Source organism: Anopheles gambiae, chromosome X (assembly GCF_943734735.2).
Source record: "Anopheles gambiae chromosome X, idAnoGambNW_F1_1, whole genome shotgun sequence".
In the NCBI taxonomy this organism is placed as follows: Eukaryota; Metazoa; Arthropoda; class Insecta; order Diptera; family Culicidae; genus Anopheles; species Anopheles gambiae.
In genome coordinates this window covers 16,702,331-16,724,635 of record NC_064600.1, presented here as the reverse complement: position 1 = coordinate 16,724,635, position 22,305 = coordinate 16,702,331, and the positions used below count along the sequence as shown (strand labels likewise).

The following is a 22,305-nucleotide window of genomic DNA, read 5'->3' as shown; positions in this document are numbered from 1 at the left end:
AAATAAGAAAAAGATAAATAAACTTTCTACGATCCTCCGCTCATAAGATTGATGTAGACAATATTTTTGATTTCATTTTTAACAGAAATTTCTTTTCAAAGTGTGGCGGGAAGGAAGAACATTTACTTACAAAAAATGCATGTTGCTTCCTTCCCGTATGTCCTTCCCGCTCCCCTTCCAGCTCGCTTCGCTCTCGTCCATTCCGATCCATTGTTTAGAGCCCATCGTCGCTCCGGAACAATCCGCGCTGCTGCACGCAATCCACGCATTCTTCTTCTCATCTCACCTCTTCGGTGATAGTCGAACCGCTCCTTCCGGCCCCTCCTTCCGCTCTTGTTTGCCCACCATTTCCATACTCCCTTCCCTTTTCTTTCCTTTTTGATTCGTGTTGCTGTTTAATAAGGCTAGCATAGTTTAGTATACAAGGTACGGGCAGGGCGGCTTAACCAGTACGCAGTGGCTGATAAAGGGTATTGGGGGCTCTAGGCGATTAGACGAGTTGAGGCCCCCTGTAAATGGTGTTCTAGGGGGGGGGGGGGGGGTGGTTTCCGGCACTGCTTGCTGTAGGGATATTTAACAGTAAACCTGAAAAAAATTGCTGGGGGGGGGGGGGGGAAGGGAGTTGTGCAAATGATTAGCCAGCCTCGGGGCCCCAACGTCCATCCTTCCGGGTGCCCTTGTCGCTAGTACTCTGTCCATAGGCATACTATAGACTAGCGAACTACGGAGCCCCTAAACCGGCGGAGCCCCAGGCGACCGCCTAGTCCGCCTACCGTAAGATTCGCCACTGCCAGTACGCAAATAAAGCGGCCGTGTGGGGCCCCCGCTCAAAAGTAAAATCGACTCGCTCGACACATTCGTGTGACCGCTTAGGGCCTGTACACCTGTTAATCCGCCACTGGGTGGGGGTCGACCTACCGGGTGGGAACCATCCGTAAACGATCCGGATCATTTGAGCCGACTCGAACTCGTTGCTCCCACGGGACGGGATGGTGGCTGGCGAACTACATACTGCACTCGCTGACATACCAGCGCTCCGTGGAGCCACGTGATCGATTGCAGTCCGTGGCCGATAAGACCCCACAGCTCCCTGCCATCTTCCTGATCTCTTTGTTGTACAGGTGATCTTGCCTCCCTTACGAGCCGAGGCTGAGCGCAGCAATTCAAGCCACATCCTCCCGTACAAAGTTTCTTCTTCTTTGACGTAACGACCAATACTGTGGACCGGGCTGTAACAGCTTCTTCTTTACCTTACTAAAACCACGTTATCGGATAGTCAGTTCTTCATACCGGAGGAATGGTCCGGATGAGAATCGAACGCGTATAGCCTCGTAGGAAACGGTTTAATCACATCATGCGTTCAATGAGTCTGTGTGCATGCCAAATAGAGCAGCAGAATGACGTTTAAATCGCATTCTGCCGCTTAGTTTAAAGGGTATACAATATGCGGCATTTTATTGTTGCCCGTCCGTGTAAAATGTACCAAATCTACACACAACATCATACATGTGCTTTAGGTTTTTTTTTTAAATTCAGGACCAAAGGCCGGGCTGTGTTGCTAAATTGTGTTGTTGTGCTAGCCAAAACGTTGTCCGTACAGTGTGGCACATAAACGTGCACGAATTTGTGCAGCATTGGGTGTGCCAGAGCCAATGCTTCTAACAATTTACATTTAACTAACTAACGGATCAGGAGGATGACGATCGTTCCCAGCCGATGCCACACATGGGAATAACAAGGAGAAAGAAAACTCCCTCACGTGCGAGAAAGAGCAGCAACAACCACAGCTTTGCGCCTATAACATGGTGAGAATGCGACGGGACACCATCGTTTGTGAGCGTGAGCGAAACAGAAGACAGAACCATAATCTTCCCATCCATAATCAGCCACCATAATTTGTGTGTGTGTGTTCGCCCCATACAAATGGTATAATTTTTATTTTCGCTTGGTCGTAAATCGCGGCGAAAACCGCCTTTTGCGGGTTGGGAACCTCTTATAAGCGACGTAGCCCCGACGACGGGTGGACGTTCACACGACTTATGCACGACGTCGAAAATTTTATAGCATTGCCGGATTTTGCGGGTTGGGCGCACGGATGGACTTTTTTCTTGCATACAACTTGCACACCTAATGGTCTTGGTCTAAATTTCAACGGCGTCAGCCAGAAAAGATATCTTTAGAACAACACAAAAAGCTCAGGTACTCATTTGACGAATGTCTTCAATCCTGCGAGTTACAAAGTCCTTTTTTCGTTAAATATGAACAAAAAAAAAGTTTCTGGAATTCGATTTGAAAGCTGTAAGAAAAAACCAAAACACCCTTGAGCTTTAGCATATTTTGAAAGCTTTACAATTGTTTTAAACAAAAAAATGGGTTCTCATTTCCCGAGCGTTACATCGAAACACAGCTGTATGGGACAAATACAATCAGTTTTATTTTAACTCGTATTTATTTTAACTTATGACATAAAACCGGTTGGCCTTAACAACTACTCTTTTCCTGGTGAAGTAGAGCGTCACTCCGCGGTACACCACATTCGCCGCAAACCGTACCGCGGCGAGCTCACGCATAAAATCGTATCCATACCGTGCTTGGTTGTGCATGTGCAATGGCGATAGATTTCTATTTCCACACCGCACAGGGTGGAACCGACACGCGTATGCCTATTACAGTACCACAAGCCCTAGCATATTTTCAAGATATCTTTGTTTCTGTTTACGCACCTAACATTCCTACCTTTGTTACACATGTATCGCTTTATTCGTATCTTCATTAGCGTTATTGGGTTGGGCTTTGCTGGTTAGTCGAGACCCACCGGAAGCTAATGATATCTTTGCCCTGTTTTGCGCTACAATTATGTATGTATTAGTGTGAGTGTGTGTGTGTTTATTTTTCTTTAAACGCGTGTGTTCTTGTTTGTCAGTCGGCACGCTAAAATGGACTAAATGTCTGTCTACGCTTTTTGATATGTGTCTGACTGATCCTGTGGAGCGTCGCTTCGTACCCTGGGGTAAAACAATGTTGTGCATTGCAGCCGTTAATCAGGCAGCTCTGTAAAGCATATTTTGGTAACTCAGTGTATGTTTGTTGCCACATCACGGAGCTGCCACTAACTCAGTCTTGTTGTAACCAAAATTACATGCTTTTCGGGTTTTTTTACTAAAAGAAACACAAGAAGAAAAAAATGAACATAGGGAAGCACCTGAAGGCATGAAACTTACACATCGAATAAAGGTCCGTAAGAGTTTTACAGACATATAAAAAAAACGTTAAAAGTCATTTTGCTCATTATTTCCGCCTAGAAGTATGCAATCTACATCACAAAAATATCTATTGCACAAATTCTTATTACCATGCTTCGCTCCTGCTCACCAGCCTTCCTTACGAATCGATTCAATTTTACACACACCCACACACCCTCAAACACGCACAAAGGTAACGCAATCGAGAACTGTTCACAACATAACGTATACAGTAAATCCATCGCCTTGGGATGGTTGTTTGGCGAACAGTCTCAAGCCGATCGGACCGCCTAGATCGGTGCTGGCAATGCCATCCCCATGAACCCATCGCTAGCCCCAACCGGAGGGCCACCACCACCCGCACCGCCCACGCTAGACAGTTTCATCGTATCGTAGAGTGGATGCGGTTCCGGCACCGGTCCGAGGTTGGTGTAGATCGGCCCGTTCCCATCGTACAAATGGTGCATCGGATGGGGCGGCTGGGGCTGGTAGTGGTGCGGCGCCATCATGCCTGATACGGCCGCCGGGCCAGGCGGAACGCCACCGGCACCGTGCGCCCCGAGATGATGGTGCGAATGTAGATGGTGATGCTGGTGGTGATGGTGGTGGTGATGCTGGGGCGTCACCATCGGGCTGCAGGCGGACACGACCGTGGTGTAGGTGTGGCTGCCGGACTCGCCGTTGGCAGCGGACGACGCCGTTGACGGCGAGGTAGTGGACGAGGTGAGCGGCTGGGAGGAACAGAGAGACTGCAGCTTGGACAGGTAGTTATCGTACGGTGGCTCCTCTGCCGGTGGCTCCCGGTGCGTGCGGTCCGGCGTTCGGGCCAGGTCGGAATGCTCGTGCCCACCGCCGCCGCCGCCGCCGCCTGTTGACTGGAGCGATCTCTGGTAGTCCTTGGCAAGCGGGTCGGCGCCTGTCAGCTCGTCCCCGCGCTTGTCGAGCGCACCGCAACAGATGGAACCATGGGAGGAGGCGAGCAGATGATCCTGGCCGAGCTCAGTTCGCCTGTGATTGTTGTTACCGTCGCCATCGGTATCGGAGTGCAGCGTGTGCTTGCCGCTCCCGATGGTGGTGGTGGTGTTGTTGTTATTTTTATCGTTTATACTATTGATGGTGTTGGCCAGCCGCGGATCTTCACCATTGGTGAGCCGGACGTTGGTGGGCTCGTGCGTCGCCAGCGTACCGTCGCATCTGGCGGCCGACGGTATCTTGACGTGCTCGAGCATGGTTATGACGTTGTTGCGCAGATGATCGTAGTAGCCCGTTACGTTGCCGCGACCTGCAGCTGTCTCGTTTTCCTGCTAGAGGTTGGATTGGAGCATTTACTAATCTCTTCCCGCACCGCACCATGCGTAAGACGTTCCAGTTAAATAATATCGAACCAAACGAAAGGATTTCAATGCTAACAGGATCGATGGTGGTGATGGGAAAAATGAATGATTGGTTTAGGAAACAATTCCAACTAGCTAATTTTGTGGAATCGATTTCCGGATAGTAGGCCCGGAATCAGTTTCCAGAAATCGGATACGGAATCAGAATCGACCCCGGAATCGACTTCGGATTCGGAATCGACTCCGGGATCGGAATCGACTCCGGAATCAGAATTGAACCCGAATTCGGAATCGAATTTGGAATCGGAATCGACTCCGGAATCAGATCCGATATCGAAATAGGATCGAGAATCAGCATCAGCTCCAGCGCCGGTTCTAGAATCAGGCTCCGGAATCGGCTCCGGAATCAATTCGATCTCCATGAGAATAGGTCTTTGGGTCCTATGTAGCTACGATTGAATCGATAGCCGCTAAGATCTCAAATTTACTTGCAAACGATCCATTCTCATGGAGATTCCGAGACTGATTTCGTTTCTAAAACTTTTGATTTCAATGCTAGAACTGACTCTGATTCCGATTCCGACGATTCCGGAGCTATTTCCGGGCCAATTACGATTACGGAGCCGATTTCGGAATCAGAGTGGGCTCCGGAATTGATTTTGAACCCGGAATCGGATTCGGGTAGTTCCTATTCCGAACTCCCACCACTAATCGTTAGAAGTACAAATGTGTGACGTTTTGGTGCTTTGGTTTAGGGAAAGTTTTTCTAATAAAACAAAATTGAAGTTGTTCTTTGATAAAAAATTCAATGCTTTTCCCCACTTTTTTGTTATTAATTCAATAATTCATTAACGTTTCCCCACAGTTTTTTAAACTCCTTCCGTATAAATTTACAGTATTCACAACCGTGTTTTCTGAATGAGAATAACATAACATAATATCCTGACCTACAGAATGTTGTACATTTTGAGCTATCCTCTAAAAAGTTTTTTTTTTCAAAGAATGAGTGCTCAACTCTATCTACCTTTAAGATATGCGAACCCACATTACTAATCTAGCTTTTTAAAGCGAACTCATAGTTTCCTTCTGACGCAATAACACTGAACAGAATCGCAAAAAAATGCTCCTATCTTGTTCCATACAAATCCTAATAAAATCATCATATTAACGATAAAAAAGTGAATTCAACCGTTCTCTCATACGGCCAACTCTTTGCTGTGAATGGAATGAGTTCTTTGTTGTAGTTTGCTTTATTTTGCCCTCTCGAGAAGAGAGAAGAAAAAAAAAACAAGTACATAGCACACAGAGGGAGAATGTTTGGGCATTTAGTATCGAATCAAAAAGCAACGGGAAGACAAATTGAAGGGGGAAAAATAGCGGTCACTGTGTGACGTGAGCTGGTGCTGGCAAAACTCGAATGTCGAACGAATGGAGTAATAAAAACAAAAATCGCTAGCAGGGGGAGAACCAGCACGACGATCCAGCACACTCGACCCCGTGGCGCAGAGCATGGGCAACGAAAACCGTTTTATGAGCGATCGTATCAATGGGGGGACGTTTATTTATGTTGGTTGCTTTTTTATGGCTTTATTGAATTTGATTTGTCGTCAGCGGACGAGCGAAAGGGGTTGGTTGCCTGCTTGTTTGTCGGAGTACAAATCTTTTGCTCGGCTCGAGCGTACGAGGGAGGCAAGCGAGGGAGTGTTATGGTGCTAGACACACCGCAAAACGGCGAAAAAAAAAAGAGTGAGGTGGAAGTGCAAAAAGAAAGGAGTGTCGGAGAACCGCGAACCAAAATAACAATGAAAACAATAACTAAAATCTAAAAAACAAAAACAAAAATCTGTCTTACGCATCCCGCACTCACCGATCCGAAAGTCGTGTTTAACGAATCAAGCTCGTTTCAACCAACCTTAGCTTACGTACCCGTTCGGCGTGGCTAAGCTGCGTCTCCATTGCGGTAATGTCGGTCTTCAGCCGGAGCATCTGCGACTCGACGCGGGCGTTCTCCCGCTGCAGCTCGGATATCTCCGCCTCGAGCGACAGCAGGTCTTCGCCGGCTCCGGATGACCCACCAGCACCACCGCTCTCGCCGCTGCCCACGCCCGCCGTCCCATCACTGCCGACTCGCTGTTCACCCTGCTGCTGCTGCTGCTGTGCGTTCGGGTCCTGCATACGCGTGCCGGACCGCAGGTGGGAAAGGGACATTGAGGAGCTGGGCGATAGTGCGCCCTGTGATGGTCCGATCGCTCCATTCGGCAGGTTGTTCGCCGTATTGCCACCATTGCGCGTGTCGTGATCGGGCGAGTGCGTCATCACCAGGTCGGACATGGCTGTATGTGTGATTGAAAGAGAAATTTACAATCGGTGAGAACGAGTTTAAAACGAGAGGAAAACAAAGTCTACCCGATAGTATGCAAATTGCATCAGAAGATGTTTCTCATAGAATATGTTAAAAGGTATATTTAGTGCCTATATGTATACCTTTAGTGCCAGACCATTTTTGTTTATGTTTCGCTGGGAGCCAAGCACTTTTTGTTTACATATAAAAAATTAAATTATTTATCATGTATCATAGTCATGGCCCCCGGAGAAGTGTAATTGAATATAAACAAAATAAAAGGAAATGAAAATAATGATTTTAAAACAATTTTGGATTGTTTGTTCCGCTTTTCCTTTGTTTTGTTTTGATGTGTATTATGTGTAGAATTTGTTTTTAAAATGATTCTTCATTGATGGAAATAGCGATCATGTAAACAACATATTTTGACATTTAGAAAATATTTTAACTAATATCGATAGTATATTAGACGGTTAGAAAATTAACATTGTAGCTAAAATATATGTGGCCACTCTTTATAGATAGAAGGAATTGTTATTTTGCATTTATATTCTTGATTTTTTACCATTTGTGAGCATCAATCAATTATTAGATGAAAAAGGGAAAACAACAACAACAAAATCAAAAACCGTACACATGTTTTAATGTTTAATATTTTGTTGATCTTGCTACAAATTTTCATGATAATCCGCCTTATATGTTACAAGATATTAAGAACTAAAGTCAGTAATCGCTGGCTATCATAATGGGCAGTCGTTTTTTTACGATTTGCGGAAAATCTGATGTTCCTACCTTATAGTTTTGGTAGGTGTATGATAGCCATAGCCCCTATGAAACATAACTGGCTATAATATAGGATAGTCATGGCACTCAAAGTGTTAAGGGCATCTTTATCGGCTGAGTAGTATTTGTGCTGACAAATCAAAAACCATATCAAAAGTGTGAAATAATGCCCCGCATGATTAAAACTTTTTAACAACTCTGTTACTGTTATTTTTTTAACTCTTCCGACTTACCGGAAAATGGTTTTCCATATCCTCCGTCGCTTATATGTTCCTCCGAGTATTTTGCCTTCTTGATGCCCTGACCAAGCGGGTTAGTGAGCGCTGGAACGAAGGTCAAGGAAATAAAGATACCTAGCACAAGGTTTATGCGTGTGCGAACTCACCATCACAGCCGTTGGTCGAATTCGACACGCCATCAAACTTCATCGAGCCAAGTTTGGCCGAGTGTTGTGGCTGGAGGTCCGCCGAACTGGGAACTCCCGAATCCATGACGCGCATACGATTCCGGTTCGCTATCGGACAGCCAGACGCACTGAGCGAGGAGAGGAAGAAACCCAAACGTTCGAGTGAGCACACACTGCACACGAAGGAAAGCACAACCGTACCGCGTTTTACGTACCTGCGATGGGAGAGGAATTTTCCCGTCGAATGTCCAGAACCATCACAGCCTGGAATGGGACATCTGGGAGCGAAAAGAGAAGCGAAAGAAAATATCACAGTAGCATCCTCTCCAATCACGATCCCCGTCACCCTGCTGCCTTACCTAAGCGGTTCGGATTCTTGGCCGTCGCGGGGCTTGCTCTTCGGTTTGGTTGCCCGCGGACATCCGGACAGGCTGCGGTGGGAGGAGTAGTTACCGGTGGCATGTCCGGAACCGTCACAGCCCGGCGTCGGACACTTGAGCTCCTGCGTGTTCGAGTGGTACTGTCTGTCGGTGCGCGAAAGTCCAGACAAGCTGGAACGAAACCCGTAAGTTTGGTACGGCCTGGCGTGTTAGTAAGCGTGTGTATGTGTCCACTGTCCTGTGCGAGGGCTACTCACCCATCCTTTAGCAGCTTGTCGTGCGACGGTATGTGCGATGGTGGAGGCATCGCGTAGCAGGACCCGCTCGACGAGTAGCCCGCGCCCGGCACGGACGAGTACGGGCCAAGGGACGCACCGTACGGAGGGCAGGCCTGATAGTTGGAACCGTAGCCGGGATAGCCGTTTGCGTACTCCACCATCCCGTAGCCCGGATGAGGACTGTAGCCTGTGGGTGAACGATGGGCACACGCGTTCGATTAAGCTGCCGCTTTTGTTACGCAGATTGCATACGTGTTAGGCGTACGGGAGTATACGGAAACTCACCAGTATGATCCCGGTAGCCGTCGAGATAGTGGGAAGCGGCACTGTCCGGTGTCGACTCTCGGCTGTACCCCGGCCCCGGCGGTCCCATGAAGCCGAAGCTGAGTGGCCTTGGGGGGCCACTGAAGTCGACCGGTTCCGTTGGGGGCGATCGAGCGTTCGTTGCCGCGGTACCGGCATCCTGGTGGTATTGTGGACTTGTGGAGCTACGTCAAACACACACAAAATAGCATAAATATCACTTGCTGACGATATTAAAAGGTGTATAATAGGGTCTGAAGTGACTAAATGGGTCTAAATAGCTTAAATAATTATGGTAGTAGTACAAAACTCATTGCATTGTTGCTGTTACTGTGTCGATAATTGTTTCAATCACAAACAGTATCCAGTAGTTCACGCCTTTTTCTTTAACAATAATTAGGTAGCTCGTAATTATGTCATCCAAGTTCTTGGAACAATACTAATGGATCAGGAATATCAAATACTTCATTGACCCATTATGTTAGGAGTTTTTTTTCTCTTCTTTGGTTCGCTCTATTCTTAAGTTCAACTCACTCTATCTTGGACCTCATCCATTGATATATGGTCTAAGCCAGTGCTCTCCAATCACTTGTCACGGATCACTTGTGTTTGAGGATACATTTGCCGCGGCCCACATATATTAAATACATATGTTTAATAAATTAAGTTCAAAGCTTTTTGATGAAAACTATGTTTATTTTTAATAATCTAGACATACCTGTTTTAATTTTCCTATATTCAGGGATTTCCAAGATTTATTGGTTGTTTTCCATGTTTTTATTGGTGTGTTCCCATGATTTTTTGGCCGTTTCTCAGAATTTTTTGGGACAATTGAATTGATATCCAATCGGACGATACCAATCAATTGTGGGAACGAACTAAAATCTATGGAATACGATGAATAGATCGAGAAACGACCTCAAATAATTATGGGAACTGACCAATAAATCGTGGGAAACCCTGTATGGAAAAAATGAACGATATGTATTGTAATAAGGTTTTCTATTTATAGAATCAAATCTTTTGCAAATCACGTATGTTCAGTCCACGGACCACAAGTTGAAGGCCACTGGTGTAACCGAATTTTACCGATCCGTCATAGTTTTACTAATGCTAACGTAGAGTTACTACGTAAGTTACGTAGATTACTGATCAGCGTTACTTTCCAGCGGCTGCTTGGATGCTTTTTGCTTAGCTTACATCCATACAATGGCAATCACTTTGGCTATGCGTAACGCAAAGCTTACTATGTTTTGAGTGTTTTGAGAAGCACGGAAAGAACGATACAAACTACAATCATAATTCAATGGATGGATGCTGTTGTGTGGTTCTTTGAGAATTTTCCATATATTGGTTTAATTTGTGGCTGCAGCATAGCTAAAGAATTTTATCTACGATGTGTGAGGAAAGTTTTCCAATAAATGTTCCACGAAACTGTACAGGAATTCTCAAAGTCAGAAGATAGGTGTCCTATTTTTGTTGGCCGCCACTCCACATCCGGAAAAAAAGTATCTGAAACAGGGCTATACAGTAGTGTTGGGTCATACGATTCATTTCACGACCCGACCCGGAGTCGGGTGCAAGCCAGTAGGAATCGATTCCGACCCGTGGGTGCAGCGGGTGCGCTAGGTCGGAGTCGGAATCAAATCCGACACGCGGGTGCAATGACTTCGGGTCGACCCGAAAGATCAGTAGGTGCGAGAAAGCATAGCGACTCCGACCCGTTGGTGCAATGAGTTCGGGTCGGGTCGCGCCACAGTAGGTTCAGTTTGACCCGAGGGTGTAGCGAGTTCGGGTCGACCCGATAGATCAGTAGGTGCGAGAAAGCATAAGCTACTCCGACCCGTTGGTGCAGCGAGTTCGGATTGAGTTGAGTTGAGAAAGCTAATAGGAAAACAACTGGGTGGACTTCCATGATCTCAAGAGATTAATGTACTATTCTGGGCCCGAATTTTAAAAGAGAGCAGTATAAGTTCCTGGAATGGAGCCACGATCTGTTTCAGGACCTTTATGGTATCTTAATCAGCTCAAGGACGAGTATGGGTTTGGGACCAGTGCCAGTAACGGCAGGATCAGTTCCAAGACCGTTATGGTTTCGGGATCAATTCCATGACCGGTGTGGTGTAAGGATCAGTCAAACGGCTGGTAAAGGGTTAGGATCAGTTCCAGAGCCAGATTCATAGCTAATGACCTACATTGGATTGAAACACCTACATTGGATTGAAATCAGTTCAAGCACCAGAATGAGTTCTGTAAAATTCCAGGATTGACATGGGTTTGAGATTAGTCCCAACATCGCTATGAATTCTGAATTAGTCTCTCTTAATGCATCCCTTAGAATTAAAAGTAATCTGTAAAAGTAAAAGTAATCTGGAATTTGCGTTGCTCATACAAAAATTCTTTGCACACATTCTTCTCCTTCTTCTTCTTCTTCTTCTTCTTCTTCTATTTTGCTTAAACGTCATACGCGGACATGCAAATTAAGTAATGCGCAAATTAAGTAATCAAAAACAAAATGCATCTCTGGGACCGTATGTTCCGCATGTCGGCTGTGTTCAATGCTGTTTCTGTCTTTAATGTTTTTTGTTTCTGTTTTTCAATGCTTTGACTTTAACATCTCAACCCAGTGCTTCAAAGAACGTCTCCGGCTTCTGCCGTGGCCGGAAAAACTGGGATAAAACTGGAGTGAACTAAGACAAAAGCTTTGCTGTGCAATGTTTTGAACCCAAACTACCCAACTTAATTAAGCCATATGACCCGTTGAAGATTAACTAATAAATAATAATAATAATAATCTCGCATCAAACGTACCTGTTAGGAAGTCGGCTAACGCTCAGATCAAGCGTATGTCCTTGGGGGCTCGGTATGTGTGGACTGTTAGCCTTGATGTGGTTCGGGCTGGTGCCGGGTTTGGGGCTGAGCTGAGTCTCCGACTCGTCCTTGCCGCCGTTCACCGCCAGCTGCCCGTTCGAGGAGGACACACCGTTCGGCGAGTGATCGGTGGCCGGTGGCCGCTCGCCAGTGGGCGGTGTCGCACCGGGCGAGCCTACCGCCCGCAGTGTGCCCTCGCTGGACGTCACCTTGACGCTGAGATTGATCGCGGAGTAGCCGGGTGGATGGACCGGGCTGGCAGCGCAGCCGCCCGGTTGCTCATAGTGATAGACGGGCCGCGGGTAGATAGGTTCGGTCGACGAGCTATTCTCGTCCGGCATTTCCACCTTGAGCAGCGGGGGACCGGGCGGCGGTAGCATCCCGTCCTGCTGCTGAGCCGCGGCGCCCACCGTACCGACCGGCGGTACCGCCGGTCCGGTACTGGCCGACAGCCCGACCGCTGTGTAGTCGTCGAGTGTGGACTGTACTGGCTGGTAGACGGAGCCGTACATGAAGCTCTTCTGCATGCCGTACCCGGCGGTGTCGTACCGTTCGAAGGCGCCGGTATCGTAGCCGCGGGTCGTGTAGGTGCCTAGATCGTACGAGCCGCTGGCCGCCGGGAGTGTCTGGCTCGCGTCGTAGTGGGCCGTCGTATACTGGTGCTGGTGCTGGTGACGCGCGTCACCGATCTGCCCGTACCGGGCAAGATCCTGATCGCGGCCGTAGCTGCTTTCAAGCATTCTGCTGCCGGAGGCCGGTTGCTCGCCGGTGGTAGCGGTACTAGTAGTGTGGCCGGTGTCGTCCTGCCGCTCCGTCTTGATCACCGGTGTCGGGGGGCTGCTGTCGTCCGAGCTGGGGCGCGACTGGTCGCTGTCCGGTTCGGGCGCGCCGATATGCTTACTGCTAAGATCCTTCACAAGCCGGCTATCGGCGGCCGGTTCGGGTTGTCTGACTCTGGCCGCTTCGGTCGGTGCGTGCTGCCGCGGTACGCTACTGTCGCGTGCTGCTACTACGTCATCCGCCGACACTGCCAGTGCCGAATGGTACTCGCCCAACTGCTGATAGTTTAAAACTGCACCGGCAACGGCAACGGCGGATAGAGAAAATTATGGGATCATGGGACATTGTTTGTGTGTGTGTGTGTGTGTGTGTGTGTGTGTGTGTGTGTGTGGGTGTGGGTGTGGGTGTGTGTGTGTATGTGTGTGTGTGTGTGTGAATGCGTGGTTATGATGTCTACCAACCTGCCGTATGTAGCTTCTGACGAAAGAGCAAACCATTCTGGTACTTGAGCTCGCGTGCTGCTGCCTTGCTGGCCGCTGCCTTCGGGCAGCCGGACAGGCTTCGGTGCGAATTGCGCCCCGCACTGACGTGTCCGCGACCGTTACACCCGGGCGTCGGACATTTCAGTATAGTTTCGTGAAGCGCTAATACTACGGACCGGGACAGAAAGACAAGAGCGCGTGTTAGGAAGCAACAGAAACGGGGCAGCTTCTGGGAAGGGGCAAGCAACACTTACACTCAGACGACACTTTATCACGCCGTGGACATCCGGACAAGCTATTGTGGAGGAGGCAGGATATGGAGTCGAGTGCATTAGTGTCTGGGCCAGTAGTGCCTCGGTACTCAACCTACCTGCGATGATGTGAATAGAGTCCGGTAACGTGCCCTAGCCCGACGCAGCCCGGAGTGGGACACTTGCTCGATTCTGCAAAGAACACCAAAAAAACCGGGAGCAACCATCAAAAGAAGTCACATTTGAACACGGAAAGAGAGAGCGAGAATGAGACGCGACGATTCCTTGCGTCGATCGCAATCAAGGATGTAAAGTTTGCTTTGATACCTATCCGCATCCGTACTAATTAAAGGCAAGTCATCAGCAAAAGACTCTTCGCCGGGGAGCGAAACAAAACAAACAGCAGAAGAAGAGAAGAAAAAAACGGTCTACCGAACATTGCTCAAGAAAAAGACCACTACATGGCATCCCGCCAACCCCCGGCGCAACGCTACGAGCAGCAGATGCGGGAAACATTTTTGCAACAAATTCTCCAACCCCGTCTACCCTTCGGGATGAAACCCCAGGCCCTTTGGCTTTGCCGAATGCTGTGTGCAAAAATTCCAAGCACGTAGTTTTTAAAAACGGGAAAAAGGGAATTTTCCCACCCCCCGGAGCACGCTTGGGCGGGGGTGGTTAGCTGCTGCTGCTGGAATCTGATTGTCGGAGTTGTCGGAGCTTATTAAGGAAGTTTCCAAACAGGGGCAGGGACAGAAATGGGCCACCGGTTAGGGGTACGGTTAAAATGTGTGAGAAAAAATCAACTCCACACTCTGTCGTGTCGTGTGCCGTGAGGGATGTACACACACAGAGGGTGGAATGTTGTCCAGCAGGTTAGCAGAGGGTTTTGGTTTTCGGTCGGCACCGAGAGCCCCCTCTTGACTGACCGACCGAACACTGGCAATGAACCTGCCAAATCCCCGAGAGGATTTTTGAGGATTACGAACCCAACGTTGCTTGGAGGGTGGGGATAATGCCACTCCAGGCCACATTCTCGAGCGATGCCCTTGGACGGCCTGTGCTATGAAAGCCGCCGCACTGCTTGGCTGAGACAACGGGGGGGAAACCACTGTCAACGCGACGACAGTGGGACAGGAAAATTGCTGCGATAATGAGGAGCGAAACCTTACCTTTCAACCCGGCTGTGTAGGTGCTGTAGCGTCGGTAGCTGGCAAGATTGTCCGGTTCCGTGCCGGACGATGCCGAAGGCGCCCGTGCGCTACTACTGCCGCTGCTCGGTGCGGTCGGGCCCGCTCGATGGGACGCGCCCGGTGTCGAGGTGGAACTGGTGACAGCGTTCTCCGGCCCGGGACTGATCTTGTTGCGAGCGCGCTGCTCCACCGACTTTAGACCGGCGTGTTTTGGCGTTCGGGTTGGGTTGGTGGCGCTACTGTTGCCGTTGTTGTTGTTGCTGTTGCTGCTGCTACTGCTACTGTTGCTGCTGCTGCTGCTGACGATGCTGCTGCTAAGACTCTGGTGCGATATCCGACTGTCGGCGCGGGAGTGATCATGCATAACACCGCCGCTTGCCGGCCGGAAGTGTGCTGGTGGTGGGGCTGCTGCTGTTGCTACACTGTACTGCGTACTGCCGCCGCTGGTTTTGGACGTGGAGGCACTAGTTAGACGGTTGCGTGGCAACACTGACTCCATAGAGCCATAGAGGCCGGCGCTCGAGCGGAGCGGGGGGTCGCGACTGGTGGCCGACGATCGCTGGCGCATAGCGCGGTGCGCTCCCGCCGAACCGGGGTGGAAGGTTTCGCCTCCCGCTCGGGCTGCCTACATCCTTCCGCGATGCCGGGGATGCCGAACGCGCCACGACACGTGAACTCGGTGGAAGCTGGAAACGGTTACGACGAAGCATGTTTTGTTTTTGTGTGAGTGGAAAATAAGGAGCGTAATTTATTATTGAAATCTTGTTGGTCGAGTCTTTCTCGATGTAACTCAGTTATAGTCGAGTAAATAAAAAATAAAATAAAATAAAATAAAATGAAATAAAATTTAGTTCAGGAGTTTCTAAGCAGCGATCAAAACATTGAAATTATTTAATGAGAAATGCGGGGGGACGAGGGCTACTTCAAAGATTGATACAAATCGAACAAATGTGTGTGATCATAAAAGGCAGCAGCAGTGTAAGACTTGGTCATGCATTAAATTCAGTAACTGTATAGCGCAAATTGGTCGCTACAAGTGGACGGGAGCAAAGGGAACAAGTAGGAACATAAAACCCAACATCAGAGAGGAGGGAGGAGACATCATTGTGAAGGGTTAGGATGGAACCAATGAAGGGTGTTTGAGCGATTCGTCAACTTTGGAACACGTGAGATGGGTAAAATCCAATGCCATTCGTCTTAATAATCCTAATGTATAGTATGGTTTCGAGACAGTGTAGAAAATATGCTCCTGAATGCTGAGCTTAGTATCCAAACCTACACCTCATTCTTTTGTGTGGGTGACACGACATAAAAATACACCGTTGACGTTATAATTAAACATTATAAGAGATCTGGAGCACGTCGAGAGTTGAAAGGGTTAAATATACTTGAATATCGTCAGCGTAAAAAAAACATACTGGTTTGAAGGACATTACAAAGGACATTGATCAACAAATTAACATAGAGTTAGAAAGTTGTTGAAAAATACCGAAACCTTTTTTTAAGTGGTCAATCGTGCCACATTGATGCCCTGAATTTCGTACCTTGGAAACAAAAGACGTAAACACACATACTATTTTTTTTTTTAAATTGATCTCTTTGGTAATCCCTATTTTTAAAATGAAATGTGATTAGCAAATTAATAATGTAGGAAATTACGAACAAAATTTAGAAAAAAAAACAAATAAAAATGTAAAAAATAGAACAAGTCATTACAAAGTGATTACAAGGAAAGAATAAGGAATGATTTGGCTAAAAACATCCTAATAATTAATCAGAACAGATGAAGATATCCTTTTAGTACCAGCAAGGTGGATTAAAGAGATCAGGTGATGCAAAAGGACCTTTGGCGGATCACCACATGTGAGAGATCTTAAGTCAATTTAAAACCGTTATCTATTGGGTTTCGCTAACAAAGCATAGCAAATAGAACATATTTCATGGTTATTTAGTATCCTTTTGCATTATTGATGATTCTGACCCCTTTTGGAAACGAAATTGAAAAGCAGGTAAGAAAGAAGTACCATTCTCACTTAATTAAATCTTCTATGAGCCTCGTAGATAATGAGGAATAAATGTAGTTCTTATCCTTAAATATGTTAAAAACACAATAAACTGCACAATAAATTTACAAAATAACCCTCGAGCTATTATTGTTTACTGCAATATCTGTGTTCAGTTTATTTTTAAATGTAAAATAAAAAACACGCAAAGCCCAAAATAAGAATATTAAGTATATTTAATTGAAAAAAGTTGTAGATAAAATATATGAAAAAGTTTTTAAAAAACGTAAACAATGGTTTGAATCCTGGGGACCTTATGTCAAGTGACGAATTGTCAAAATCCTGATTCCACTACCTGATCTCTTTAATCCACTTAGGTTACCAGGGGTTGAAGCGAGGTTTAGAATTTTTATCGCTTTGTTTTAAAAACTAATTGGAGTTTACCAGAATATGCAATATATCACTTTTTTTTTTTGGGGTATAATGCAGCTCTTGTGTCGAAATATTACCACAGGTAGCAGAAATCCTTAGAAATACACGAAATATTCAACAAAAAGAGTGCAAAAGCTAAATTAGTTGCAGACCGTGGATGACCCAAGCTTCAAATATGAAGGGAGTGGTGTGGATGTTTTGGCGGGAATCTAGTGGGAATAAAATTCCAGAAAATTGCCGACAAAAGCTTAATAGCTCCGACCGACCGTATGCGCCATAACATGCGCGATTATAACCGCGGTACGCATAAGACGCATATTAATAGCGAACATTGTGAGATCTAGCTGTTACGACGACATTGACGAGATGAACGATTTTTGTAGAGACCTTAGAGAATGATTTACTAGCCAACAGCATCGCTGACGAGTGTTTGCATATCGACATATTAAAGCTAGCCGAATCTAAATTATCACACTCATTTTTCTTTTCAAATAATATCATTTCCTGGTTCATTCAAACTGCTAAAGAAAGTTCTTTGCGACCTGGAGGAGAGACTTGGCTGTCCGTATTTTGGAAACCATGGTTTTCAAATTGGTTCTTTTGTACGCTCGACTTTCAACATGCGTGTTAAGTAACTAATTTAAATTTCTTATATAAAACAAAGATATTTTAATAAAATTCGAATTTTAGAAGCAATTTTGCGTTACTTATTTTTTCCTTGCACGAAACTCGTAATCGGTTGTTAAATTATTATTGAATCGATGCTTCTATTGACATATAATCAAAATAACACGTATGTCCAAAGTAGTAAATGTATTTCGGAACGAGTAAAAATTAAACGACTGTTTGGTGATATGCTTCTACTTTACAATCACAATACGATTGTATTAGAATATTTAGTCTTGGATTTGTTATGGTCAGGAAACAGTTTAAACGTTTACGTTGTAAAGCTATTTTTTTATTTTACGTTTTGATCTCAAGTCGAATAGTACCTGAGCAATTTACTTCGATGTATTTCTTAAGCTAGCAACTTTATTGATATTAGTTATTTTTCTACAGGGAGTAACAATAAAGTAATTCCAGGATATTTTGCAAAATATTCTTTATCAATTTTTGTAAAATAAAATCGTTTCTTTAAACAGTATATTCTATTTGAAAACAACCACATAATATTCCTCTCAAATTTGTATGAAAACGGGATGGAATTAGGGACACAAATACATACATCTCACTAATAAGCAACCTTCTTTAAGCACTCTAACTGTCGTCAAATATTTGACCGTAACGAGGTATTTCAGCAAATGGCCTAGAGCAAGCATGTCGATGAAAACGGTGCATGTAATATTAAAATACATTTTGATCCCTTTTTAAAATCAAAGCACACACAAATGCTCTCATCCCACACATACACACATTCACACACACATTGGTCAGAGTGAATTTAAATAATGAGAAGAAAAGCAGTAGCCCTCCCCGGCAACACCCAACCTCGCTTCTAGCCACGGCCCGAGCAAAAGTGTCAATCAGTGTTAGCTCTCTCGTACGAGGGATGTGCGAGGGTGGGAGTTTTAATTTTCCCTTCCCATCCCTTTCAAACCATTTTCGCAGGTATGTTGGCATTTTTGTCATTGGCGAGGGTGTATAACCAGGGGGCCGTTTTTTCGGCGGCAATCACTTTCTTCCACAACACTGGGGGGTGCGGGTGGTCTACACATTTCACGCACCACAACCTCTAATGGTAAGTAATTCCAGTGCACCACCCCTCCCATGGGGGATGGTGTGGGTCGGCCGGGAAACTCAGTGCCGAAAGGGAAACAGGTGGTGCAGGACAAAGGTGCCAAAGCCATCTCCATAGCCGAAACCTTAGAGGACTAGTGGGGCCGAATGCCGCGCACTGACCTATGTGCTGTCCGGTATGTGGGCTCGGACCGGTTTTTACCGTTTCAACGAGAGCAAATTTCAAAATTCCCCTTTCCAAACTGGAGGACGACCGTTCGAGTGACACTGGGCTTTCGGCAACGTGGTTCGGCAACTCCCGTTGGAGTCGGATGACGGTCGAAGACTCGTTATGAAATTTCCCCAAAATTCTTGCTCATACTCCCGCTCCCTACCGTTTGTTCCCCAAGCACGCATACATTATAGAACGCATTTGTTCGGAAACACAAAACCAGAGCCAAAACCAGTCAAACCAACCAACTGGAGTATGGATTATTGGTTCGGGGCCTTTGTTCCAGGCATTGCGAGATAAAAATCACGACGGCAAATGTCTTCGATTTTCCCAACATGAATAACCCACTAAGTATGCGCGTGTGTGTGTGAGTGGGAGGGAACGGGGAGAATCGACTACCGGAGCGGCATCTTTTTATCACAAACCCTTTGTATGCGTGTGTGTTTGTGTTTAATCACTGCAAACAGGGACTACGTGATTCCCGTCCCTCGGTGCGGTCGGGGAAAAAGAGAGGGCGAACATGCCGAATGCTAAAAAGGGCAGACGGGAGAGAAGTGAGCCAGCCTGGAAGCGTTTGCTGTCGACGAGATGAATTTTGGCTCATTTGCGCTTGTCGCTAAGAAACGTTTGCGCCCGCATGCTGCCGTCGTCGGAGACGCGCGCAATTTTCCGAACGGGCACAACACAATACCACACGTGCTGGATGTTCACTTTACAGCTCATTTGTGGTGCAGTAATAGCTTGAGCGGTGCGTAAGACTGTTTCTTTGCCCAATAGCGAGTGAAGAAAGACACTCCAGCACGTGTTTTGCAGACATCCACAGCGAACATTGGGTCGTCTGTAGGTTTTTTTTCAGTAAAAATATTTTTCAAACAATCTACAGACTCGATCAGTCGGAATATGGGTCAAACGGGAAATACAGAGACCTAAAAAATAAACCAAAATTAAAAAATAATTAAATTCAGTAGTGCAAAGACTTAAGCGATTGCTCACAGTTGAAAGTATACCAAAAGGAGGTTCAATAGAAAGACTGGCTAGCGGTTTAACGCTAGTACGACTGCTGCCAATGACTGGTTGATAGGTGTTTATGTGACGCAGGTAGCTACGAACACTTCCTTGCAGAGCAGCCAGCCCCTTTGCTTGGCGAGTATGCACATACACTAGCAAGGCGCAGGTACAAGCGACGTGTCTCCACGGACGAGCCTGTAGAGCGTGCTGTACACACGAATTGTTTGATGATATTAAGCCATTGGCAGCTCTGGTTGATAGGTGTTCGGGCAGCAGTCGCTTACACGCATCGACCTCTGTTTTGCAGCGACCCTGTGAACGCGATACAATTACAGTACGGCCGTGCCTCGGGTTGCCTTTGCTTGATGTCCTTTCTGTAGTTTGCACCTGCTGTAAGTACTGCTCGGTGCACTAGCACTCAATTTTGTCAATTTTGTTCGGTAGATGTGAAAGTATTGTGTTATTTTTTTTTAATTGTCCACCTGCACCACACCTAAGTCTTTGGGGCACAACGAAAGAACAATAACAAATAACTCCCCCTCCCCCACAAACACACACTCACGCTCACATACGCACACACACACACACACACACACACACACACACACACACACACACACACACACACAAACAGCACTTACTCACCTAGTGCGCGTCTCTCGTTAGTGCGCGAGTGTTTTGCCACCTCCAGGGACACCTGCTACACTTGCTACACCTTCTGCTGCTAGCTTGTCGAAGAAGTTCTCTGCACTGCCACTACTTTGCACTGCCGGAAAGAATCCAAGCCCAGAGCGTGTCCCGGTCGTGCCCGTTATCGTTTTCCGTTCCGATAAGCGGCACAGAAATTGGGCCGAAAAGCGTCACCCACACGTCACAACACGGCAAAACGTTCAACACCGTGCGGGGCCTACACGTAGCCAATACACACACACACCCAGAACCCACGCACATACACACACACTCACGCGCGTAGGCACAAAAGCTGCTGGCGTTCAGGCGCGTACGCGTGTGACAAACCGTCGTCGGCTACACTCCTGTCTGCACCGTGCTCGGAAGGCGTACTGCTGCAGTCTGCCAGGCGGGCGAAGGAATCCTCGAAACCGCCCGACCCGAACGCCGTCGCCCGACGCTCGGATCACTCGGCTGTGGGGCGGAGTGGAGGTGAAGTTCCGCTCGTTTGCACTCCTTTCGCTCGCTCTCTCGCTCTGTCTCAGCTGTCGCTTCCCAAACGGCCGACTGCAGCATCCTGCAGCGCTCGGATTCGGGACCCGACGACGGCCGATTGTCGGGCACGCGCGCGCCTTCCCCTACGCTGGAATGGGGCCGAACCGGCTGGATGCGGACGTCTCGTTAGGACGGCCCTTTCCGTTCAAGTGGGAGGTGTTGCCTTTTGCGGCGTGGGGAGGACCGATCTCCGGTGCAAGCTGCTCTGCTGGGCGGTGGCGTGCGATTGGTTTGGCCAGTTGATGCCTTCCCGCTCGGTGCACCGGCGGGATATCGGTGCATTACGGTGAGCGTGGCAGGAAGACATTCCCAATGCAGGGCTGTTTCCCCCCCCCCCCCCCGTCATCCCCTTTCTAAGCGGATTGCCGCAATTTTAGGTGCGAAGAGGAATTACACGCTTTTGAAGCGAAATCCTTCCTGGACGGACAAACTGCATCCTCCCGGAGGAGGCTGCATCTCCCTTCAGTGACACCCTCCACCGGCTTTGGTCGGTTTAATGCACACTGAGAAAGAAATAAAGAAAGATGGCAGAACTGCAGCTGCCAAAGGAACGATCCCAAGTCCTCGCAAGCTACAGGTTCCGTGCCTGCCCGCCCGTGCCCTTCGCGACCGTGGCCAGCGATCCGTGCGGGTGGGTGGACCGTTGATGCATTTTCCCGCGAACGAGCGAGACAACACGTGGCGCACGGTGGGCCCACCCTGGGCACGTACTGCGGGCGGAACGGATTGCATACGCGCAGGCGCGCACCTGGGAGGCGCTCGCCTGTGAAAGGGGAAGTTGCGGGCCCGCTGTTTGGCCGGTTGCACGGCGAAGGCTCCCGTTCCCTGGCAAATGGCAGGCGAAGGTGGCTCCAATTGGGATACGCCTTTTTACGCGCGCCACATACCGGGGAGTCGCCACGGAACGCGTTGCGAGTGTGTCGGCACGGGCAGCAAGGCAGCACGCCACGGGCTCTCGCAGTGCGTGCTGGCATTCCGAGCAGGGTGGAGCGTGTGTGTGTGTGTGTCTGTGTGCAATGCGCACCGAAGGGAATGGATTTTCAGTTGCA

General features: G+C 47.6%; 1 protein-coding gene across 4 annotated transcripts; it reads right to left on the bottom strand.

The window, feature by feature from the left end:
- Positions 1-2,410: 2,410 nt before the first annotated feature.
- Positions 2,411-21,106, bottom strand: LOC5666759 (myelin transcription factor 1). 4 transcript variants are annotated; one of them, XM_061650257.1, is made up of 14 exons: positions 20,678-21,106; positions 14,621-15,327; positions 13,571-13,643; positions 13,455-13,495; positions 13,180-13,368; positions 11,879-13,010; positions 9,050-9,252; positions 8,744-8,951; positions 8,466-8,657; positions 8,322-8,384; positions 8,086-8,234; positions 7,934-8,023; positions 6,503-6,909; positions 2,411-4,546 (listed from the first exon to the last, which is right to left on the bottom strand). In XM_061650257.1, exons 2-14 carry the CDS (start codon positions 15,207-15,209, stop codon positions 3,533-3,535), a joined length of 4,350 nt encoding a protein of 1,449 aa, XP_061506241.1. In that variant the 5' UTR covers positions 15,210-15,327; positions 20,678-21,106; the 3' UTR covers positions 2,411-3,532. The 4 variants fall into 4 exon arrangements, with proteins under 4 accessions (XP_061506241.1, XP_061506247.1, XP_061506251.1 ...); XM_061650263.1 differs by having other exon boundaries at positions 2,411-4,543; XM_061650267.1 differs by having other exon boundaries at positions 8,466-8,630.
- Positions 21,107-22,305: the final 1,199 nt, after the last annotated feature.

Bases quoted from the DNA above. Each gene is read 5' to 3' on its own strand.
- LOC5666759 (XM_061650257.1), bottom strand. From the start codon at position 15,209: ATGCGCCAGCGATCGTCGGCCACCAGTCGCGACCCCCCGCTCCGCTCG. The intron at 13,011-13,179 runs GTTGGTAGACAT...TTGCCGGTGCAG, and splicing joins TCAGAAGCTACATACGGCAG to TTTTAAACTATCAGCAGTTG. The intron at 8,235-8,321 runs GTACGTAAAACG...CTCCTCGCTCAG, and splicing joins AAATTCCTCTCCCATCGCAG to TGCGTCTGGCTGTCCGATAG.